A 25623-nucleotide genomic window follows, 5' to 3' on the forward strand; every position below is an offset into this window, starting at 1 on the left:
AGCCTCTCACACCTTCTTTAACACAGGCTGCTAATAAAAATGCACACAAATGAACTACATTTATTTCTCTGTTTTTTAATAATTGTTTCATTTTATCATTTTCCAAGAAAGTACATATGTCTAAATACACCAGAAACAATGCCAAGCTAGTAAATAACAGACAACTCAGATTAACACCAAAGAAAAAGACGGCTCTGTAGTTCAACCACCTGAAACTGAGTCACACCTTTTTCAAGTTGTAGACATCGTTCCCCAAAAGGAGCTCTATGCAATCTGTGATTGCTGACCTACCAGAATGTGATGGGTTTCATCCACATCAGCACCAGACTTGTGAGATTTCAGAACTTCACCGTAATCTGCTGCATTGAAATTAGTCTTCCATACCATCACCTGCAGAACAAGATCAGATGGCTAAGTTACCTTTATGAAAACTTTTCACTACATTTGTTTAGAGGTCGATTTCACCTCCACGTCAGAGAAGGCTGATGTTACTGAATCCAGATGTAGCTCTCAACCTGAAAGTGTCTTCCTTCAACATTTCTTGGGTTAGGAACATCATGAAACTAGACATACCCTTTGAACTTTGAAGCAACACACCAATTATAGCATTAAAACCACAGATACATTAAAATAGCACATGTAGTATTACAGCACTTAGTCACACACCAAACTAGTTGCTGTTTTATCAATACATTCATTCACAGCAAAAGGAGAGATCAGTACTTTGAGACTAACGTTACACATTTTGAGCCAGTTTGTCAGCTATTAAGTCCCACTTAAAGGCATGGCCTCTCCATAATGCAGCATTTATTTCAATAGAGAAGAGTTGTAGCTGAACCTCTAACACAAAAACCACTTCAACACATAAAGAGCGAGTCTACAGGGCAAAATCCTTAATTGATGACACTCTAAAGAGTCAAAAAAGTTTAAGGGCATCAATCAACTATTTTAAAAGTCTGAAAGACATTATAAATCTCAGTAGTTCAATTAGTTATCAGAAACATTGTTGTATACACAGCTTCATTCCTGCCTTCCGTGAAATGTAGAAGGGTTTTTTTTTGTACTTACATAGATAACCAATATGGCCATTCCAGAGAGTAACAGGAAAACAGGATGCTCTTTATTGTACAGAATTTCTTCACAGCTTCACAGATCAGTGACCAGCCAGACAGCCTACTAACCATTCTATTCAGTATTTGAATGCATCTTTTTGAATGAGTAACACGTCTGAATTTCCTCATACACGTTTTCTCTCTGATCTCTAGAGATGTGTTGCTACTTTCATCAGCTCTCATGTTTCTCCTGGATCCAGAAAGCGAGTGTCCAGCAAGATCTATTCCACAGAAAAATCTTGTGCATATACAGAGACCAATGTTGCTTTTAATACATGCACATACTGTATGTGAAAGTTCTCCCTCCGTACACAAGAGAAAGAAGCACTGCTGGCATTTTCAGAAACAAACCTAACAGGAGAGAGGCAACTCCTCCACGAAAGCTAATGGCTGATGCTCAGAAACATGCAGCCATGAGCTGCAATGGCACTGACCACCAAAAGTGTCAGTATGACCAAATGACAAAAACATACCTTTACAAAGCACCTTTCTGAGGAAGCACTGCCATGCAGTGTCTCAGTTAACAATACCCAGAGGGAGATATTTTAAAGAAAGAGTGAATCTCATCTGCAATGAAAAGAGGTCCCAATAAGAGGAAAGACAGAGGACCTGATGAAATAAAAGCTTCTCACAGGAGTCTACACAGTGGAAAAGTGCAGGGTAACAAAACCTCTCAAAATAAAAATTAAAAATCATAAAAAAGAAAATCAACTTCTTAGCTATGCCTAAAAATCAAAGACAAAAATAGACTGGTGAAAATTTTTGAAAATAAATAGCAAAGAATTGCTGTGCAACTCCAACCTCCAGCAACACCAGGCATTCTTATGGGAGAAAGAAACAACAGCAAAGATGCTTATTTGCTTCTTGTGTTAGATAAGCATTTCAAGAGCAAATCTTAATAAAAGTGATGCTAATATAATTTTATAGGGAAAAAAAAACAACAAGATGAATTTCTCCTCTTTAAAATCCCTTTAATTTTTTAAAGGAAAAAACATGGTATTAAGGAGACAGGATGGTAAATTACACCACCTATCTTAGCATAAAATGGCATTAAAATGCAGCTGACATGAACTACAAGCAGGACTGATTTCCTTCTCAATAGTATGCTGAAAACATACATTACATAAAGAACCTATTAAGGCATTTCAGCACAGTCCAGACATGTTTGCTAGGTTTTTGTTTTCTCATGCAGACAACAGAAAAGAAACCCCAACATGTTTTAAACAAATGTGAACCTGGATTTTAATTCAGGACCAGAAGCAAAAGGAATGGAGAAGTGCTTCATCCACAAAAACCTTTCGCTAGCAGTACAATACACTCAGGTTCTCAATCCCAAAGTACACATCAAGATCATCTAGAGAAGCTCTGGAGCCCAGCTCTGGCTCCTGCAGCCGTGTAACTGCAGCATTTGCAAAGTTTTGCTCCAGGCCCTTACTAACAGAACGATCTCATGCCTGATCAGAATCAAACCCACCTAAGGAGACAGCTTCTTCTCAAATAGAACTGAAAGGCAGATTTATAGGAGGATAAGAGCACCACAAAATGCAAAACATAAGCCCCCAGCCAGTGGAGCAGTGGACTCTGGAAGAGCACTGAGGGAAGCATCACCACCTGCTTCCTCATCCCTTTGCCCATCTCTCAGAAGTAGGCAGAGGCAGATCAGGAGACAGACTCAGGCAATGATAACAGATCTTCAGGCTGTTTCAATGCAGGCAGTTGCACACCCCCCTAGCCTATTCTCCATCAGCAGCCAGAAGCCTCAAGTAATATTTTCTGTCGCCCATACTACACCCCCAACTAGCCTACCCTAAGTGCTTCCTCAGTGAGAAAATATTTATTGTTACTTTTTAACATCGGTTCTCTCTCTGAAAGCAGTAAGATGCTTAAAACAAGCAGTAACATAAAAAGTAACAACAGTAACAAACAAACATAACCATAAAACGAAACTAGTCACCCACCTGCTCATCAGATCCTCCAGAGGCAAAGAAGTCTCCTGTTCTGGAGAATGCTACACAGGTGGCTGGACCCTGCGAATAAAATTTAAAGACATTTAAAACAAATATGAAAAAAAAACCCACAACAATCTCCATTGATTACAAGGTATTTCTCTTGTGACATCAGCAAGATATCAAAAATCCTTCTCTGTCAGGTAAGCAGCCCACAGTTACTGCACTAGGACAACTGGCACTCCGTTATCCTTTCCCCCACTTTCACTTGCAATTTAAGATACTCACCCTTCACTATCCATAGCATTAAGATGGAGTGAGGAACAAATCAGGTTTTACAACTCCAGGCTTTGCTTTTTTCATCCTCAGTCATCTCCTTCCCTTTAGAATTAGCATTACTAAAGTTCCTGTTCATTTTTTAAAAAGCAGAGAAAATGCTGAGTTTGTTACAGGCAGCCTTCAGGGACACACCTGAAGAGATGGCTCAGAGGAGAAAAGGGGGTTTCAAAACATACTGATACAGGTAATGCTGCATCAAGTGGTGTTGGAAAAAAAATACTGCCACTACTGACAAGTCTGAGCATACGGAAATCATTCACCGTGCCCCATAAGAATACAGGGTTTCTTTTACAAGCTGTTGAAAGGATGATGGTTCCACACAATCTCTGAAGTCGTGGCAATTACAGCCCACGTTTACCAAGTTCCTCTTTGCACCATCAATACTAGAAATGGGAAGAAAAACCCACTAAGCCAAGAGTTTCCACATAATCAAGTATAGCTCCCGGGTCCATCACTTCAAGAGTTACCCCAAATCTTCAGGAGACTGACACCAAGAGAGAACACATTTCATGGGCTGCTATGAGCAGTAGGATCACCATGGAAAATAGCACCTCTCCTTCATGCACCACCTCAACAGCCTGTCTTTCAGAAATATACAGCTGCCAATAAGGGACAGCATAAAGCAGTGGCTGATGACAAAAGACACTAACAAGTAGTGCTAAACGCAAGAGGTGAAAGGCAATCAGTCCTATTGTGATAGAAAAGGTTTTGTGTCCACAGCCACCAAGTGCTCTCTATATGTCCCATGCAGGCTGCTCAGTACAGAAGATCTTGCCGGTCCACCATGAAATAACTTCACATCATGCCTGAGCAGTTATCAACCAATGCAATCAATGTGCATCAGTCAATCTGGCCAAGGTTAGAAGAATTTCCAATCTAGGAATCCATACAATCTGGATATCTGCAGAGAATTCAGGGCAGGATACAGTTACTCATTTTGATGACCTAGTCATCAAGGTCTGTAAGAAACAATTCCACGGTTCTCAGCACAGGAGGAAGAAAATGACAAGACTGTCTGAGCACCACTGCAAAGAATAGGTGGCAGAAGAGTGGCAGATGGAGCAGCATCAGCAGAGCATATCTGTCTTTGCACATTAGCTTCAGTTTAAGGAGTACTACAGTACAGTTTTGGAGGAGGCAGCAATGTTTCATATCCCCTCACACGTGGGATGTGCAGACAAGAAACAAATGGACACCTGCAGCAGCAATGGAGAGTGCAAGAAGCAGGCAGGCGTTCCCTACAGCACTGTAGTTGGCCACTGTTAAGCTAGAAAGTGACAGTAGTTGTCACATTAAGTGAAAAACAGTAGACTAGCTTAAAACAGATTCTTTCTTAATAGATTTATGGAAGAGATGCACAAATTAATGTCTGCAGGATCCCACCTTCGTACAGCACAGGCACCTGTATTTTGGAGAAGCCTTTCATTTTGGGAAGTCACTTCTGAGCCTTTAAATGTTACTGACTGAAGTACTACTTGAGCAAAAGCATGAATTTCACACCACAAATTTATTTTAATATGTTTCCAATCTTTAAGCAATCCTACAGGAAGAAATACATGGGAAGGATGAGCCAGGAAGCTAAACAAAGCTGGGAAACCATTAAGTGTGTTCAAGCACAGGCACAAGAGACAAACTGTTCTAGTCAGAATAAACAGGCAAGGATCCAGACAATTTCTATTTTTTTTCTTAATGTCAACTGTTAGACCCACTACCTTGCACCGTTTGAAGCCTGAGCTTTTGCCAAAGCTGGAACGAGCAGAGGCTGAAACAAACATTTCCAGGGATGCCTATGGCCGAGCTGCCTGAAAAGGAAAGCTGAGTTTGCAGCAGACTGAAAAACGATCAGAAAAATCACCACTACCACAGTAAGAAAACACCACACTTCGAGTGCTCTTCTTTCAAGTAACAGTAGATATATCTAAGAAGACAGGTAAGAAGCTTCTCATTACTGTACTACAGTTATAAAAATGTATGTCCTAACAGGAGCTTTCTGATAGGAGCTCACGTCTTCCCAATGTGAAATTCAGATCCAGCTTATTTCTGTCTTTCCTTTGCTCTTTCTCTCTGTCTTTAAAAAGGTGAACTCTTCATTACAAATCTTAAAGCCTGACGAATACACAGAGATTACATTTGGGATAAACACATTACACTCACTGCACTTGGTGTCATGCAGTCCTCCCTGCCTTCACATCTGCTGGCACAAGATTATACCAGCAAAACTACATTTCAAGTAGGAATTCTAGACTCTTAAGAAACACTGGAAGATATTTCCATGCTATCATTTCACTAGAAGCATTTCAAAAGGTTTCTTCTGCTTTCTAACAGAAATATTCTGTAGAAATCTTGCTGAAGTACACGCACAATCATTAGTGTGACTAAGCTTGTACAACTAATTCAGCATTAATTACTGCAGATATTTCAAACGAGAGACACTGTCACTTATCAGCTGAGACAAAGTGTGCTTATGCCACTTTCTCCCACTCGCTTTCTCCAACAGTTCAGCTGTCTGACCACACCATGAAGAATGCAGATCCTCTAGAGTAAATGGAAAAACAAAAGACAAGTAAGCAGAACGAATACATAGGCAGAAACTGCACAACATTGCTCAAAGAAAGTTTTCTGAACGAAGCAGAAAATGTAAGAGAAAGGATCCATTCACACTATCTATGTCTGTCAGGGTATCAGATGCTATATTTAAAAGAATCAGCCTCCTGAGGTACAGTTAGGAGGGCTAAGAAACTATTCAAGATACTGCTTAAGTCTCTTAAGATTCAGTGTTTAAGAACTGACAGAAGTGTGGAAGACTGCAGAACAGCAGTGTGTTGCAAAATGGTTTCATCAGTATAAATATTTCAGTGTATTTAGTCAGAATTTAGTACAACGTAAATCACATAAAACCAGGTACTAAACTGACTCCAAAGTCACAGCATTCTGAAAGGGAAAAAAAATGAAGCGCAGCAGAAAATATCCTCCCAACACAGAAACTGACATCAAAGGCCAACTGTACTTTTGTAAGTTCAAAGAAGGGAGACAAATAAGTTGACAGACACAGCATCCTCTACAGATTTTTTTACATGAAGTGAAAAGTCTATTTGCTATGTATATTTACAGCACCCCTCCCAGACATAACAAACTACATGTGTTGCTGCAGCATAATACATCAAAACTAATCGATGTTCTACTCATTTCCTCCTGTAAGGAAGGAGTGTCAGGCAGAGTGGAGACACACACAGAGAGCCTTCAAAAGGACACACTGCTCTCACTCTGGATGCAGCCTACAGCCCTGGAAACATACACAGACAGAAAAAAAAAGAAAAAAAAAAAGGAGAGAAAGCCATACAAAAGCAATGATAACAATGATTATATCTAATCCTCTGCTGCTGATGCACAGCATCTTAAGCAATCTAATTGATGTGCAGGCTATCCCCAAGAGACAGAGATTACTTTCTCCTTTCCCACCTCTACATTTTCTCACTTAGAGAATCACAGAATCGTAGGGGTTGGAAGGGACCTCTCTCAATCACCAGTCAAACTCCCTGCTAAGCAGGTTTCCTATAGTAGGCTGCTCAAGAAAGCAACCAGGCTGGTATTTGAGTATCTCCAGAGAACGAGAATCCACAACCTTTCTGGGTTTTAGTGCTCTGCAGCCCTTCAAGTAAAGAAGTTTTTCATAATGTTCACATGAAACTTCCTCTGTTCCAGTCTGTGCTTGCTGCCCCTTGTGCTGCCACTGGGCACCTCCAAAAAGAGGACAGCCATGGATCAAGGCTAACAACCACACAGCATTCATTGCCTCAGCAATCCAGTTTGATCAGCTCACACAAAACAAATTGCAGCCTTAAGAAAAGATGCTGAGAACTATTCTGAGTGGCTTTAACATAGTGTGCCTTCACTGCCTTAGAAGGATGGAATCTGAAGCCAAGATACAGATTACAGGACTCGATGACTGGCAGGATGCTAGTAGCATCTGTAACAGTTGGCAAGGCCATGACAAGAGACAGAAGGAATAGCATCTGTGGGAAAAAAAAAAAGCTCTCAAACATGGATCTCAAAATAGATCTCTCTAAAAAAATACTGAAGAGAGAGGCCAAGAGTTTGGTTTGGAGGAATGGAAGTAAGCTTGGAGCATGGAGTCATACTTGCACACAAATGACAAATAAATGGGTACCGCCTATAAATAAGAATCAGATGATCACAGAGAAAATCTTCTGGATTAGCTTTTCCTCCACAGCAAAACTAGTGAAGGAAAGATGATGATTTCACAAACAGCAGGGCCAACACCATCAGCAGTCAATTCAACTCAAGAGAGGAAAGATTTTAGCTTTAGTGTAACTGAAGGAACAAAAGCCAGCCTGGAGAGAATCCAAGATTAAACCAGTGGTAAAAAGTTTAAGGATACACATTCTCTGAGATCAAAGGAGAGGCAGGCAGCTAGCTAGAGTGACAGGTGGGGTCAACAATGCTGACAGAATTATTTAATTTTACTTTTTAAAAATGTGGGAGAAACTAATTCAAAGTAGAGAAGAGCCAGACAACTATGTAAGAAAGGTGCCAGGAGCTGGAACAAGGCATTTCTAGAGGATATGAATAACTTCTTTCGAGTACAACTGCTTCCTTTGCTGCCCACGGGACAGAATATACCAGCCAGTACATTCATTCAAACTCTCTTAGAATGGACTAAGTAGCACAAGGAGGAATCACAGAATCACAGGGTTGGAGGGGACCTCAAGGATCACGAATCTCCAACCCCCTGCCACATGCAGGGCCACCGACCTCCACACTTAATACCAGCCCAGGCTGCCCAGGGCCCCATCCAACCTGGCCTTCAACTCCTCCAGGGATGGACGGGGCATCCACAGCCTCTCTGGGCAGCTGTTCCAGCACCTCACCGCTCTCTCTGTAAAGAATTTCCCCTTGACATCCAACCTCAGTCTTCCCTCCCTCAACTTAAAACCATTTCCTCTTGTCCTGCAGTTATGAACTCTTTCAAAGAGTTGATTCCCTTCCCCTCTGTAGGCTCCCTTTAGGTACTGGAAGGCTGCACTGAGGTCACCCCGCAGCCTTCTCTTCTCCAGGCTGAACAAGCTCAGCTCCCTCAGCCTGTCTTTGTAGGGGAGGTGCTCCAGTCCCCTGATCATCTTCATGGCTCTCCTCTGGACCCTCTCCAACAGCTCCCTGTCTTTCTTGTACTGGGGGCTCCACACTTGGACACAGGACTGCAGATGGAGCCTCACAAGAGCAGAGCAGAGGGGGACAATCATCTCCCTGTCCCTGCTGCCACCCCTCTTCTGATGGAGCAGGATACCATTTGCTTTCCGAGCTGCAGGAGCACACTGCTGGCTCATGTTAAGCTTTTCATCCATCAGGACCCCCAGGTCCTTCTCTGCAGGGCTGCTGGGGGGGATAAAAGAGGAATGAATGGTTGTTGAGGCCTGGGAAGCAAATAAGACAGCAACAAGTACACTGAAATCCAAGGTATGAGTGATGTTGCCCATCCTATCACTTGGCTTCATCAGCCAGGGGACAGACAGAGTAGCCAGTGGGCTGAGCCAAGAATAGTGTGGATGGTTATAAAGCTTTGGGTTGCACAGTGGGCTCTCAGGATTGGCATATCCATGCTCGACCAATCTGGGGCAGAGAGAGGTGGTTGGATATTTGGAACATGGTTAGGCACAGAACAGTCCATGCCTACCATGTATCCGGACAGCAGCTCACGCAGCCACCAAGGAATGATGAAGCCAACACACTAACTTGGATAAGATGCTAGAAGATGTCCAAGAGATAATAATGGCTACATAACAAGTTGCAACACGCTGGACAGAAGACAATGTGGATGGCAGTAAAAGCATGGGGGCTGCCCTCTGAACGTCACATACCGCCCAGATATGTCCAGGATGCAGCTGAGACCTTTGCCAGAAACAACAGCATGTCTCACCAGAGGACACCAAGCCTTGCAGAGATGGCATGTTGACTACACAGGATCCCTCCCTCAGTCTGAAGGGGCCAGGTACACCTTGACCTGCATCAGCACAGGAAGAGGATTAATGGATTAATAGGATAAATAACCTTCTGGTCCCTGCCCCTGAGAACTTAGAACCTGGAACCCACAAGGTAAGCTTGCCTTGGGAAGTGCAAGTAGGGCCAAATTGGCGTGGACTACTCGCACCATAGGGAGGAATATTAGGAGGAGGAGGAGTGGTAACACCACCAGTAACTGGCACATGGCCATCAGAAATTATAATACACACCCCAATTTTCACCACAAAGCAGACCCTTATTATATCTCTCTGACAGATCAGAACCCTCCTTTGGTACATGAGGTAATTATCCAACCATCAGCCAGAGGATGTGGTATCAAAGGCCTGGAAATGTCCCTGTCCACGCAGAGACTTATGCAGGACAGGAATACAGCATCTAGTCTGCCATAGAGGACAGGTCTGCCTCTCTTAGCACCCACTAAACACCTCTTCAGCTCCCCTGAGATGACTGACAGAGGCAGAAGCAGCAGGAAGCCGGGTGTAACTGAAGAATTACATGATATTGCCTTCTTCAGTGACATTTAACGACAGACTTTTTGAACATCTTCTGCAAAACAAGCCAAAAGGACAGAGAACTGAAAACTGCAGCCTCTTTATGGAAAACCTGTGTCCATGAAATAATAACACAGCGTCACAGCAAATTGCATCTCTGCTGGGAGTGCAATTATGTACTACACTGTAAAGGACAGTTTGACCCTGATACACTCAATCACTGGTTCATACCATGAAGGGCTTGAGTGCATGGGAACTGTTGGGTCAAAGCCTGAACCAGGGATAGAACAGCTGTTGATGGGGCACAGCCAGCTCTGGAAGCACAGATGGGAGCACCTGTGCTCCCTAACCTCATGTAAGGGCTGGTTGCTGCAAGGGAAGCATCTCTACTTGGACACTGCTTCCTTTGGAATGTTTCACAAGCCCTGAAACAGGTGACTCCTTTGTTACCAGATTGTGACTGCTACCTTTCTTGGGTGATCTGAAACCAGTTTAAAGTGGCATCTGTATTGCCTACCCTTACAGTACAAACCACTGATTCTTAAAAACTGCACAATGATAGTGAAAGCATAAGGAAGAGAAAGGGAAATTAAGAAAAGCACATAGGATTGAGTTGTTAAATGTAAATGGCATGTTTTCATGCTAAATGCCCCCAGTTGTAATAATCTTCAATGGATTGAGTTTTAAAGAGCCTTTCCCAGCTACACTGAGTGAGAAAGGCAAGCCTGCACCTTCCCAGCACAGAGTTAGGTGTGCTACAGCATAGCACAGGGGAAATCTGCTCTGCATCCCTAGCATCCCTGGCACCTCGTAATTAATGTCTTTTATATTCCTGAAAGCTCCAGTTTAAAAAACAACAACAACAACAACCACAAAAAGCCACCAACAGAAAGCACACGCAAGGGAAGAACAGAGCACTCATTTCCTTTCAATATTCAGAAATGCTTATCAAAAGCCAAATGCTTATCACGATGCATAACCCCTCTCTCCCTGGGCTGATCCACTTCTTTGCAACCCTGAATGTCTTCTCACCCTCCAGGGATGGCGAGGCCTGCATGGATGCTTCATGCCACCTATGAAGAGCTGGCAGCAGGTAGTTAAGCAGCACGTTCGTTTCGTGAGCACCTGCTCAGAAATCTTGCTCTTAAGTCAACAAGGAAAGCCGAGAGCACTCATGCCACCCAGGCAGGTGGAATGCAGCTATTTGGTTGTTCAAGTTGCTTGGAAGATTTATTTTCTGACCTCCTATTTATACATATAAACAAGCGCCGTTTCCTAAATATTTACAAGGAATATTTATGCCACTACAGAAGCTGTCTGGAAATGCTCTACAACCTGCTACTCTCTAGCAACTACCTAGATGCTCCAAAACATTGTGTTCCTCCGTGATGATTCAGTGCCAGAGATGGACTTACATACCAACCCAGTGTCTCATCTGTATGAGTTTAGGCAGCAGTACTTTACAGCTTCAAGCACGCTAGAATGAAAAGATGCAGAACAGCACAGGATGATATCTCACAGCTGCAAGATGTCGGCTCCAAGCTGCAAACTTCTGTCTCTAGCAATCCTTCTGTTACAACAGGGCCGGCTCCATCACAACTTTAAAAGACAGTAAATTGCAGTCCTCCCTATGTAAACTACAGCTAATCAGCTGGTAACCAATTCCCAGCACTCCAACAGTTGCGTCAAAGTACATAAAAAGGACATCGAGGCATTTTTCTTCAAGTGTCCACTTACACACAGCCTCCCCAGAACAACACAGCAGCACTCAGCTGCCAGAATAAGAACTGAGGACCAACGCAGTCACCCACACAGAGTCATAACTCAAGAATGTCTTCAGAACAGGCTGTTCATTTGGTGATTAACCTACAGCCCTCCCTTGAAAAAGCGAATCTACTTAATGAAGAACAACAACAAAAATCCACACCCACTTCATTTTTAGAGATGCTGGCAGAAATCACAGTGAGACTGGAGGAAAAAGGCCCTGAGGATCAAAAAATCCACATTTATACACCAACACTGAGAACAAAGAACAGCTTATCATGCTTGTTAAGTGAAAAAGTAAGATACATCTGCCGAATGAGAAATTAAAAAACCTCACAATACAGTAATCAGCAGAGTGAAAGCCAACTCAGGATTATGCCAGGACTGGTTCTATTCCTATTTCAGCTTAATGTAACACCCTTAAAAGAAGATCAGAAAGCACTGTCTGCCACTTTTATGCTTCTGCTTGTTTCCAAAATGGAAGAGGTACAACCCCACAACAGCAGCTAGCTGTGTCACTGTCAAAGCCTTTCCAATACCAGCTAGATGGCTAGGGGAGTGATGGCTGTTATCTCAGTGATCTGAAACAACATGGGAAAAAAAATAAAATCAAGGGGCTTTAAGCCCACATCTGAATAGATGATTTAGGAAACAATTGTTTTGTGGAAACCCTGAGTTCAGTACAGCACTTGACTAAAGGGTCTTTCCGTTATTTAATTCTGAGGACCTCGTTTGCAATGATCCATGTTGAATTCTCATTCAAAGCTAAACTGTCTACATTTCAGAAAGGAGGAAGGAATGGAAAGCAGGTTCAGCTTCCCAACAAACAATAACCATCCACACTGCTTCCTAGGAGAAGTATAAAAGGCATAAAGATCCACTCTCCCTCCACATTGACCCTTTTCCAGGAAACTACTTCCTAAGCTCCTGCTTCACCAATTAACAAAAGAGACAAATATGAGAATCAGATTAGAACAATAGGTAAAAGCTTTGAAGTCCTATCTGATATTAGCACCCCCTCACCACTTTCCAAAGAAGAAAGTTTTTTGCAGCTGAGGTTTATGTCTTGAGATATGCAGCATTTGTTAGCTTCTCTTCAAATCTTTGTTCCATTCCTTTCAGCATAAAAACTGACCAAAGGAGTTTAAATCAGATCTTTCCATGAGGCAGAACTTCAAGTATGAAGTTGTTGTATTTACCCACTAATACCACAAAAAGGAGAAAAGTTTACTAATACAAAGTTAAGGAGAAGTTGCTGAATGAATTCAGGGATTTTCAGATATCAGATAAGGCAATCACTAGATATAAAGCCACAAGAAACCAGAACTATCAGTTCTGCAGCTTACACAGATGTTGCTATTGCCCAGAATCAACCGTCCAGCAGCTTCAGGGTATGATTTTCCCCAGATAGTTTTGATGCTTCAAAACTCAGCCTCAATATAACAGAGAGACAAGTGGGTTAGGAATTTGTTTTGGCCCCTAAGGAAAATGAATCTTTAAAACACATTTGCTTTTTTGTGCCTTTGAGCCCCAATTGGAACAGACAATAAAATTAATCAATGTATTTAAAATGAGAGCTCCAAGCATTCATATACTAATTACCTTTACAAGGAACATGTCTGGCAGCGTAATACTAATAGTTCAATCAGTTAAACCTAACCAGCTGGCAGTATTTATCACCTTCAATTATTTAATTCAGTCAGTTAACAAAATGGAAACGCGCCCAAATGACATCTCAAAATATAATTTCCTCCATTTTACACCTACTGTCAGACAAACAGCATATATCTTCGCTCACGTCAGAAGGCTGAGTGCTGTTTGCACCTCTTTAGAGAGAGGGAGGGGGGCTGATCTGCAGAACAGAGACTACACAGCAGTGTTAGAGCTGAAGCACAGCTCTGCTGGTGTCCCTTGGGCTTCACGCTCAGTTTTGAGCACTCAGACCGTCCTGCTTTGTCATCATCTATTCTCTCTGCTCCCATCTTACCTCCTTTTCCTCCCTTACGCCTTCCCTCCAAAACAGTGATGATCTCAAAGGTTTTTTTCATTCTTATCACCATTATTATTTTAACAATGAAAGGAAGTTTTCAAAAGACTTTTGGCCACAAACACTGACACGCAGGGCTTGAGCACAGATTTGCCCAGTGAGTTTCTGTGCTTTCATACAAAAGGCTTTTCCTCACCTGGTGACCATGAAGAGTATACAGAAGTCTTCCTTCGAGCAAGTCCAGAATTTTGAGAGTTGAATCATTGGAAGCAGTAATCAGGTAATTTCCAGAGGGGTGAAAGGATAGACTGTTCACCGCAGCGGTGTGCACTAAGGATGTAAGAGGAGATGTGTACAATAATCACTGTGACCAGTTCACATAAGCCCGAGGCAAAAGAATAAAGTACATGCACATTCCAATGTCTGTTATGAAGTTTAATAGGAAAACTGTCAAGGGGGAAACATTCCACCAAACTCCTCAAAGCATTGAAGAACAAGGGCACCATTCAATTCTTGTAAAAACAGCCACTACTTCACTGAAAGGAAAAAGGAAACTTTGCCAATTATTCTGAGATTTAAGACTATAAAAGCTTCCAGTGTAGTCCTATAATGTAACTGTATTCACAAGTGAGTTATACAGTTCTGTGACAGAGAGGGACACTGACATATCTGGCCACAGGGGAGCTGCTGTTCTTGTTCCTGAGTAATTCTACAATAGAATCAGTAAGCTCATACGTTAATGAGAAGGCTGAAATTCCTACGAAACACAAACTTAACATTGGTATTGTGCAGGGGTGTTCGTTTGGTTGCTTTTGTTTTTAATTATCATTCTTTATTTACTCCCTGACTCTAACCAATGCTAGGTCTAGCAAGAACTAGGAAAAAAGAACCAGCAAAATTGAAAATGGTCCAATACAAACATTATTTCTTCAGCCATCCGATTCCCTACCACAGAAAAAACTAAAATAACAGGAACGAGTAGACAAACTGTTAGGAGTATGATCCTGAGGATCTTGTCCAACCCTGGTGATTCTACAATTCTACGACTCCAATAAAGCAATCCTTTTTGAGCAAACATGAAACCCAAGGGTTACTCTGAAGAGAGCTAAGGAAAATGCTCTAGGAAAAAAACACTTCTACATTACTGCAGCATCAGGCATCCACCTCATACAGAACTTCTTTCCCCCCGGCCTTTTACAAAATGAACTATTGTGGAAATACATATTTACAAGCCATACATTTCCCCCCAGCTTTCTAAGAGTATGTGACATTATAGAATAATAAGACTATGCTTGAAGAGAGTTTTAACTACCCAATTGTTCTTAATTATACCAACTGCCCTACAATATTCTATCTTGAAACTATTACTACTGATACAACCCCTCTCAACACCTCCAAACTAAACCTATGCTCCCTTAGCACTCTGATGTACATGACAGATCTAAGCTGCCTGTTAAAAATGAACAAGTAAAATGCAATTTCAGACACTAGCATCAATTCTTTCACACCTACGTGTGAATGTGAAGAAGGAATCCGAAAAAAACCTCACTCAACTGTGAAACTGACCGTCTATGCTTTTCAAGCTCTCCAACACAGCTAACTCAGCTTGAGTTCTTACAACCCAGTTCCTCTTGAGCTGCATGATTGAAAAAGCACACCGATAAGAATCATCTTAACACCAGACTGGTAACTTCCCCACAGTTTTTCTTGCGTGTGAGCACCAGCAGACAGCTGGATCTTCCTCCTGACCCCTCACCCTTATTATGTCATACTGGACAAAAAGGGTACGTGGAATTCTAGCTTCTAAAAGAACACTAAATACATGTTTCCTTGGAAAATTTTATTCTGAGGAATCTGTAATATCTCTCTGCCCTTCAATGTCTGTACTCAGATACAAGCAAGCACGTATTACGTCGACAAAAGCAAGTCCTGACAGGAATCAAATAAGAAAGAGATGAAACTAATGATACAACCCTGGAGTTCCAGTTTTGTGGAAAAGACTTTTCATAATGGAAAGAAGTGACACGGGCTGTGCCCCTGGAAGCAGGCACAGCTTCTTGCCTAAGCAGCTCTTGTCTGCCTAAGCTCAGGGAAAACTGCATCTTTCTTCTGCCACGCCAACTCATACCTCCCAAAAAAACATTCACAACATCTTCCCCAGAAGCTGGCCAACGCAGCCAGCAATTTCATACTGTGACCAATACCTGGGGTGCAGCACAAGGTGGCACCTCCCACAGCCGTGCTGCTACAAGCTGACTCTAGCTGTCAAAGCCTGAGAAAAATAACTTCCAGTTCAGCAATGGATGTCGTGCTCAGTCATTGCATTTACAAGTTAGCTGCCGAACACTGAGTCACTCCAGCCATGCAGGACTGAATACACACAAGTAGTGACAAGCAGGCAAAAAACATCCCACTTGACACAGCCACAAGCCCAGAAGCTGCTATCCACCACTCATCTCTCTGTCTGAAGTGCAGACATGTACCAAGTGCTCTTTTCAACCAGCAATGAATAAGGAGGTTAAGGCTGTTTCCACAGACGTGCAAGTGAAATGCCCTACACACACCTTCATACAGGAAAAAAAGTCTGCAGGTAACAAATACTGACCATTTTAATTAGGGGTTGACTTGCTGTACAAAAAGAGTTAGCACTAACTAGGCAAGTGAACAAAGCATCTGTTTACTTTTCTGAGCAGCAAATGGGACCGGAGCATCTTTACTTTTCTAAACACACACCATGCAGGAAGTTTTGCAGTTTGCACTCCACATCCAATTTTCCTTTGCAAATGTTGTAGTTGGAACAGGGCCTGGCAGCAGGAGCAGCAGCACAGCTAAACGACTTACCCCTTCTGGGAAACAACCAGACTTCAACACGTAAGAGTCTGCGGCAGGGCTGCTTAGCCATTAACTCCTCAGTGCCACCCCGTATTTAAAATGGATTCTTCTGAAATCAGGCAGCTTAAGCACACACAAAGGAAAGAGACTTCCCCCTAGTGGGACTGAGCGGGCAGCTCCAGCTGGGAAAGCCACAAAACTCAATCAGGTTTAGCCAGAAGGTCCGTGTGAAACCCCTCATAGAGCAGAATTTAGAAACTCATCCTATGAACGCATCAGTTTGAAGTACTCACACCGGTGGATGAAGTGACAGCCACCAGCAGCTGCACATTTCTTTGGCTTTCACAACAACTTTAAGCTCAAAATTTAATTAATTATGAGGACTTGCACAGTAGCTGCTGAAAAAACATTCATGACAGGAAAAGATCTCTTCAATAGAAAGAGTGTCAGCCAAAAATGCTATTTAGTAAGGGTAAGAAGCAGGCAAAACATACAACTCCAAGACAAAAGTAAACCTGGCAGTTGAACCTAAACCACATCACACTCAGACAATTAAATAGCAGTAAGGGGAAAGCAGGAAGAGACCATTTTTGAGCCAAATGATACGGTGGCTGGAAAAAAGCACTGCAAATCTTGAAAAGCAGTGCTTGAAAAGCTGATAAAGTAGTGACAGGATTACAGGACAAGCTGACACGACTGAAGTACTTAAACTTGCTGCCTATGTTAGCAGCAAGACTTCAGAAAGGCATTGCCAAGTTATGGTAAGGTTCACAACAATATGAATATCAGCATTCAGTGCTGATGATGTAGCTGAACAACAGTCCTCAAAAGGCTCTACTCCATGAGATTGTTAACTGTCAGAACTAGAAGTGATTATGAGTCAGTAATAACCATGGAAGTAAGTAAAATAAAAATAAGAGTTTGAGATGCTCAGGTTTAAAATTTAAATAGTTCAAATGCTGTTTGACCTGGCTGCAAAGAAACAACACACTTGAAAATGTGAGCTTGAACTTAGAAGCCAAGAACAAAACATAATCCAAATGGAGGAATAACTGTATGTGCACACATATATGTATGTGTGTGTTTGTGTGCATACATGTATATGTGTACACACACACACACACACACGTGTATAATTTTAACCCAAGAAGAAAACTGTCAATGATGGTGATGTCACATTCAGTGCAAAACAGTCAGATTCTGTGATCAAAATACAAAGAGCAGAACTGCCCACTACACACAGAAAATTACTGAAGGCTTCCAAAATTTGCAGATTGTTGCTTCTCCTCACCAACCTCTTTTTGCACAAATCATTAATGGTAAAGGAAGAGCAGCCAACTTAGGCTCAACTAATATGCACAAAACAGTAAAATAAGCTCAAAGAAGCTTGCAGGGATGGGAAAGGTCTGCTATCAGTACACAGTTCTACCAAATAACAGCACTAATCCATCTGACAAGAATAGGTAGTTTTGAAAGTAAGGGTGAAAAAAATTAAATACAGCCTCCTAAATATAAAACTGGCTACTCCAAGGATAAACGAACTTAAGCTACTGTTTTTGTTGTTTTTTTTAATTTGGTGACAAATGCCACATCTTTTTTACTGCACATCATTTCCTGAAGTAAACAGAAGCTAAGTGGCACCGCAGGTATCACCAAAGCACACCTGCAACATGGGACAGTTCCAGTGTTGTGGTTTTTTTTCCCCCTCTCCATGGTGAACAAAGAGAAACCAGAACAAAAGCATTTCTTATCAATAGCCAAGAATTAATCTCTAACTAGAACAAAGCAAAGCAGGAGGCTGGTGAGGAAAGGCTTCCCCTTGTGGGCCTAAGCCAGGGCCCTCCTGCAAAAACAGCAGGACAGACATTCCTGGAACTTTGACAATCCATACCAAAACATGGACAGGTCAGGTTTTTGAAAGATCTTAACTTGCCTTGATAATGTTGGAGGAGTCTGTTCATCCTAACATCCCACACCTTCACAGTGTTATCTGTACCAGCTGCAGCAATGCATGTACCACTGGCATGAAACTCCACGTGATTTGCAAACCTGCAAATTGCAGTTAAATCCAACTGTTTATATTCAGCTTTGGTTGAGATCAAAAAGTTGGCTTTTCAGGAAGGAAAACTACATCACGATACAGTGAACATTGTGGAAAAGAGGAAATAAATTGAAAATTCACACTGGGAAATTTCTTTTAGGACCAAGCTCATAAACTCAAGCAGATTGCAGGCTCATAGCTCAAAATAACTGCCTCCAAAGCTCTCCATTACTGCTGTGTTAGGAGTTGTAGGTGTTAAGAGCCTCCTGAAATGTGATGGATCTGACCATAGAACATTTTGAAGTGTAAATGTCTACATAATATGTGCCCTTTACTAATTTAGCAGTATTTCTAGATCAGTGTATACAAAAATGAACACAGATTTTGTATCTTTCCATTATTAGTCTTAAATAATTTTAAAGATAGAAATGAATTGAATTTCTGCCTCAAATCCCATGCTGCTACTCACAAGACAGTGGAGTAGAGACCAACTTCTTTTTTGGACTTGTATGCAATCATTTTTCTTGTATTTTTTTTTTAAACACAAAACTGCAATAAAAAACTTAATCTTTAGTGAAGAACATCTTGCACGAAATTGGGTAAAATTAGTGACCACTTGAGAAGCTGGGAACAGGCCCGTCTCAGTACTCCAGGGACTCATTTTGTATGTCTTGACAAATTAACTTTTGATGCAGCTCAACAGCTTGTATGAAACAAAATTTCCTCATCTGACAACTGAGAAAAAAAAAAAAAAAAACTTTTCTGAGTAACTCTTTGTCACTCTGAGGATGCAACAAAGCATCCAAAACATTTTTGCTTTTAGTTCACTTCAACTTAGGACAAGATCAGAGCAATTGTGGATGCTCTTTTTGCATTTCATTCTGATGGCTGCCTTCTGTAATAGTTACTAACGTTTTCCTAAGAGGTGGAAATTATTTCCAGGGGAGGAACCTCCAACTGCAGTAACAAAAACAGATGAACATCCACCACATCCCCACTTCAACAATCACAACAAGGCCAGTCCTTACACCCTGGCAGGTACTTACCCCCCATGCTCACAGAAGGAATGTATACATTCTCTGCTAGTTTTATCCCACAGTTTGACAGTTTTATCATCACTGGCTGATGCTATTAATCGTCCATCAGGAGAGAATCTAGGAGAAGAGTTATGGCAATTAAGAAGTGTACCAAAATTAAAGGTGTCCAGGATCAACTGGATTTGGCTAGCTCTCTAAGTCAGTCTGTAAACTCACTCATCCTTCAGGAAGCCACACTGACATTAGTTAGTCTGAAAATCCAACTGTCAGAGGTTGAGGGAAAGAAAGCAACCTGTAAGCCCTCAAACTGTCCCTAATGCCAGAAGTGCATTATATCATCTCTAAGCAAGTCTTCAGTCTGTCTTAAGGTCCCCTGTCCTACTTGTTTCAAATGTATCTCCAGTTGTTTCTCTATCGTGATTCAAAACAATTCCTACTTTTGCCACAACTATTCACAGCAGTGTAATTACTTCCAGGATAACGGCTCTTAGAGGAGAAGCTTCATCATTCTAGTGCATCAAATGAATGTCTGTGAAATTTTTAGATGGGAGCTTAATGTAAGAGAGATCTACACACAGCTTCAGAGGCAAATATAATACAGGTTCAGGACTTGAGTCTAAGTGAAGAACATCGTGCATGGCAGAAAACACATCCCACATACTCTTCTGTGGACATCTATAGTACTACAGGTCACTGCCACCATGAAAGTATCCAATGAAATTATCATGTTTATATAAACCTGCAGCTTTATCCTAAATATATATACACATAAAAATTCCTCAGAACTATGATAGATCACTGAAAGCTGACTTTTTGAGGCAGTAACAAGGAAATGATGACTTCATAACAGCAGCCCTTTCAGCATTCTGTGCACCTGCTTGTTATCACAGAAAAAGCAAAGATCATTAGCTGAACTTTCTGCAGGTGTAAAATGAATAACATGACACACCAAAACGCTTGTAGATTACTGTTATGTAAGTATTCTCCTTAACCAAGTGCTAATGATGAGGCACTGATGAACCTTTTTGAATAGATGCATGACAAGACTGAAGGCAACCAAGATGTAAAAGCAATTATATTATAATCCTTCATTTACCTCTGTTGGTAAATTCAAGATACAGAACTCATGACAGATACAAAGTGAAAGACAGGACTAAGCAGAAAAGATCACTAAAGAAATATAAAATGGGTACACAACTGCTATCTGAGGCCTCTTTCTGCAGGTTAACAACACATTTCAGTCACTGGACACATCTGAATCATGAGACCACAATGCTCAGCTTCTATTTTGAAGGATAAACCACCAACAGAGCGCTGTACTCACCTGGCACAACGAACCCAATTTATGTGTTGACTGAGTGAGAACAAAAACTTCTGCCTGTGAACTGTCCACACTTTGATTGTTTTGTCATCAGAAGCTGTAACTAAGGACTGGCCATCGCTGGAGAAATGAACACTTCTTACAGTTGCTGTGTGAGCCTTGAACACAGTAGATTCTCCTTTGCTAAATAGAAGGAAAGAACATTTCAGAACTCAGAGCAGCACAGCAAGGACATATTTTCAGGTACTGTAATGAAGCTTCTGTATGTCTATGAAGTGCTATTAACCATTATTTCCATGGAAATTTATGTTTGACACTAGAGAGAAAACTTTGGCCAAAGCCAAACAAGTTCACGCTTCACAAATTGTACAGAACACAAAGCTAAATCAAGTTGTTCTACTACAATACTGCCCCAGAAAGGGGCAAAAATGCTGCTGTTGATTTGTGCAACTATTTAAAAACATTTACAAAACCATCAACACAAGAGGAGTGGCTGGGATTCTCTACTGCTAACCAGCTCCTTCACTGCAATGCAGATGAAAACAGAGGTGTCTCTACAGCCCGTCCAGGTCAAGCCAAGAAGGCAACAACCTGACGTTCAGTAGGTAAGAGTCTCATGTTTGCACAATGTGTTCTTTACTATCACAAATGCATGCCTTCGTTGTCCTTTTCATTGCTTTACTCCCATTCTCCTTAGCAGCCCAGCATTCTACCGAGTCTTCTGGAAAGCTGGATTCTGTTGCCATATGCTGAGCTCCCTGGCACTACTGAAACTAAAAAGCAGAAATCATACTATATGCTTCCCAGCAATACCCCCACCCTCTTCAGAAAGGTCAAAGCTTCCAAGTTTTATTTAATCCTTAATTGTCAGAAGGCAAAGAACAGTAAAGATTTCTTCTTGGTGAAGTTTTCTTTTTGTACAAAACCAGAGAACATTCCCAGATCTGGCAGAATTTCATAGCAGAGAAACAAAATTGTAAAATTCATTAACATGCCTTCCCTCCCCCCCAAAAACAAGGAAAAATCCACACGCCAGGGTAGCATTCAGTTAGTAACATGTCCTTCCCAAAAGCAACTACAAGGCTCCAGATTCTTCAGAAACAAAGTCCCGACCAACAAACAGACCAAGCTATGGCTTCTCCCTCCCCTTTAACAATTTGACAAAACAAGTAGCAAGCAAACAAGTCACAAATCTGACTCAACCTCAACACCTCTTGTTTCAGTTGTGTCTAAAGAAAACAAGCTAACAAAGAACCCTAAGTAAACAGATATTAAAGCTGCCACACACCAAGATATTTCACAACTGATATGCCAATAATTTGCCTGTCACACTAGCATTTTTCTGACACAACAGCCACAGATATAGTTTAGATCACAGAGATCATCCCTGAATTTCTAAGACGGCATCACTAAAGTTCAGTTCTGCCATTACACCCCTACTCTTTTTATTTATATGTCAGCTTCCTAGAAACTTAACGAGCTTGTGCAAACCATCCTTCTGTCTGGGAAGCTGACATCTCCCATCAGCTGGAACCACTGCACTGCCACAGCAAACACATGTAGGAAATTCCTGAAGCATACTGAAGGTAATGTCCTCTGACAAGTGCTGAGATAGACAACTAGGAAAGCCCTCCGAGGTCTGTTGTCTCAGAACAGAGAAGGCCTTATTGCAGACGTGGCAGTAGGTAGCTGTCTCAGCCTCTGCGGTCACAAAATGAAATTCAAAACTTTTGGTGAAATGAGAAGATAGAAGAGTTGCCACCCCGGATTTTAAGGGTACAAACTTGAAGCTACTGAGGGAAATAGCAAGCAGGGTCCCTTGGAAACTGGCTCTCCAGAAGACTGAGGTGTGCCTAGAAGCCCAGGAGCACACAATCCCACTGTGCCACGAGTCAAGCAAGCGGGGTAGAAGGCTGGCATGGCTGCACAGGTAACTCCTCCCTGAACGTGCACAGAAAAAGAAAATATTTCAACTCCAGAAGCACAGTCAGGCTTCACAGGGAGATGATAAAGCGGCGGTTCACATCTGTGAACAAGGAAGGGAAGAACACAAGAAAAGCCAAAGCTCACCTTGGCCAGGGTATGTTAGAAAAAAACAACAACCCTATAATGTATGTTAACAGCAAGAGAAAGAGGAAAGCATAGGATTGAAATTTGATGAAGATGGTCACTAACAAGTAAGGATGAGGAAAAGGCAGAGGCTTTAATGAGTTTCTGTGTCTCTGTTTTTAACGCCAGTGATAAAGCGTGGGCTGCCAAATCCTCTGAGTTGGAGGACCACGGCAGGCAGAGCAGTGACTTTCCATCTGTTTCCATCTATACCAAAACCATACAGGACCAGTGCTACCAGCTGAATGCAAGCCCACCAGCTCTGATGGAATTTATTCGACTGGCTGAGGCAGTCAGTGGATGTTGTAGCTGGAACCCTCTCAACAGTTTACCAAAAGCATGGGGAAGTCCCTGTTGTCTGACAGCTCGCCAACATCATGCATGTCTAAAAAAGCTACAAGTGTCACGAAGAGGTCAGACAGTAGATCAGTTATCTTCAGAGCTCCTTTCTAACTCAACTACTCTATGGTATTATTCCTCTCCAGTATTATAAATAAGCAAGCAGCACAGCTCTGGAGACATCAGAATGACACTGTTAGTCTCTTCTATTACCCCAGAATGATGAGTCGCAAGGTTTAAAATTTTAATCAAACATAATTAACCTTGTGTCTCTAAATAACATACAGGCTGACATGCCATTGTGATCACTTATTTCAGGAAAGTTTAACTAAGCCTAAGTTAACTATAATTTAAATTATAATGTGCACATTTTAGTTCTTTTTTTACTATGAATTCAGTTTTAACTGCATTAAACTTCTACTGTATTTATTGTATAGTCATTACATCATTATGAAATCACAGTAATAATTCTGCAGTTAAAAGATACACTGAGATTTACACTAGAAGAAGGGGTCACACTTTGGTCAACTGAAAATGACACATCTGCCTCAGAGATGTAACTCATTCAGAATACAAAGGGAGTTCTAGGAATTTTTACAAGAGTTCAGGCATCAGTTTCAGGTGAGTGTCACAATTGCTTCTTGGCCTTTTAATATCTAGGCAGTTTGATATCTGCTACCTCCTCTATGAGAGGACTTTATGTTAAATGGGCTGTTGGGCACGGCAGTTGGAGCCAGTACTTGCTCCCTGCACCTCGTGCATTATTCCAGTATGGCAGTACCTTCATTTTTATTTTTCCAGCTTGACAGCACAGGCAACCCTCATCCCAACCTCCCTCAGTCCCCAGGTGCTCCAACATAATAGTTTGAGGCTCTGGAACCTGAGGGAGAGGTGAGTGAGGATGCAGTGGGAGATCCACCCATGATGCTGTCTAGAGAAGGTCGACTCCACACCTCAAGACTGCCTCCACCGAGAAGGACAGCAGGACGATTGCCATAGGTGACTCCCTGCTGAGAGGATCAGAGGGCCCTATGCGGTGGTGTCGGCCATACCCTACCTCCAGGGAAGTGTGCTGCCTCCCTAGCACCCAGGTCAGGCTAATTTCTAGGAAACTTCCTTGTATGGTTCACCCCTCTGTTTGTTATCCATTATCGACAGTTCAGGCCGGCAGCGATGGAGTTGCTGACAGAAGCCTGAGGACTATCGAAAAGGACTTCTGGGGACTGGGGTAGTTAGAGGACAGAGTGGGCATACAGCTTGTATTTTCCTCTATCCCTTCAGTGGCAGGAAGGGACCAGGAAAATCCATCTCTGGTAGCTGAGAGGCTGGTGCAAGTGCAGGAATTTGGCAGGTTTCTTTGACCATGAGGTGTTTTACTTGGCACCTAGCCTGATGGCTGCAGTTGAGTCTCAAAGGGAGAAAACAGATTCTAGCACAGGAGCACGCAGTGCTCACTGAGAGGGCTTTAAACTAGGTATGAAGAGGGAAGAGGTTAAAATGAGGCTCACAGAGGGACCTTACTGTTCTCTACGACTCCCTGAAAGGAGGTCAGCCTCTTCTCTCACGTAACTAGTGATGGGACAAATGGGAATGGCTTTGAGTTGCACCACGGGAGATTCAGGTTGGACGTCAGGAAATGCTTCTTCTCCAAAAGAGTGGTCGGGCTCTGGAACAGGCTGCCAAGGGAGTGGGGGCAGCCACCAAACCTGGGGGTACTCAACAAGTGTTTGGCTGTTGTAGCGAGGGACATGATTTAGTGGGAAATATTGGTGACAAGTAGATGTTGCACTGGATGATCTTAGAGGACTTCTCCAACCTCGGCGAATCTGTGATTCTATGATGATTGGTGAGTGGTTGGAAATGAGGACACAAATTTAACTTAGCTTAGGGGATAGAGAGAATATTACTCTAGCAAACATTATGATAGATTTCTAAGAAGACACTTTCAAAACCTAACAGCTCCATGACATAGGCTGCTTATGGTTTAACGTATCACCAAAAAAAACTTTCAGTAGGTATTTCATAGCCAGCAGAGCTCAACAAAACCTAAATAACTAAAAATGCTTTTGCAGGTTCCTGAAGGTTTAAAATTGGGGGATATTTGTTTTACTTGTTTTTTAAGCCCCTTTTAATTTTACTGCCACAGATTTCAGGTCTGCTTCACTCTTGAGTTCTAGAAACAATTTATTAGCCTTTAATAACATCAGTCAATAAGCTCAGAAGCAAAGGGACCTCAAACACCTCTTTATACATTTGCCCATTAAAA

At 41.9% G+C, this 25623-nt stretch overlaps 1 protein-coding gene across 3 annotated transcripts in view; it reads right to left on the reverse strand.

Annotated features, from left to right (window-relative positions):
- POC1A (POC1 centriolar protein A) overlaps window positions 1-25623 on the reverse strand; it is a 53769-nt gene that overhangs the window by 19958 nt on the left and 8188 nt on the right. For all 3 annotated transcript variants that reach the window (XM_019619997.2, XM_019619998.2, XM_003209961.4), the window contains exons 4-9: window positions 20913-21092; window positions 19598-19705; window positions 18444-18559; window positions 13875-14008; window positions 3071-3139; window positions 292-390 (exon numbers count right to left, since the gene is read on the reverse strand). In XM_019619997.2, the coding sequence (XP_019475542.1) occupies window positions 292-390; window positions 3071-3139; window positions 13875-14008; window positions 18444-18559; window positions 19598-19705; window positions 20913-21092 (706 nt within the window). The remainder of the gene's footprint in view (window positions 1-291; window positions 391-3070; window positions 3140-13874; window positions 14009-18443; window positions 18560-19597; window positions 19706-20912; window positions 21093-25623) is intronic.

This window comes from Meleagris gallopavo, chromosome 14, assembly GCF_000146605.3.
Source record: "Meleagris gallopavo isolate NT-WF06-2002-E0010 breed Aviagen turkey brand Nicholas breeding stock chromosome 14, Turkey_5.1, whole genome shotgun sequence".
Classification (NCBI taxonomy): Eukaryota; Metazoa; Chordata; class Aves; order Galliformes; family Phasianidae; genus Meleagris; species Meleagris gallopavo.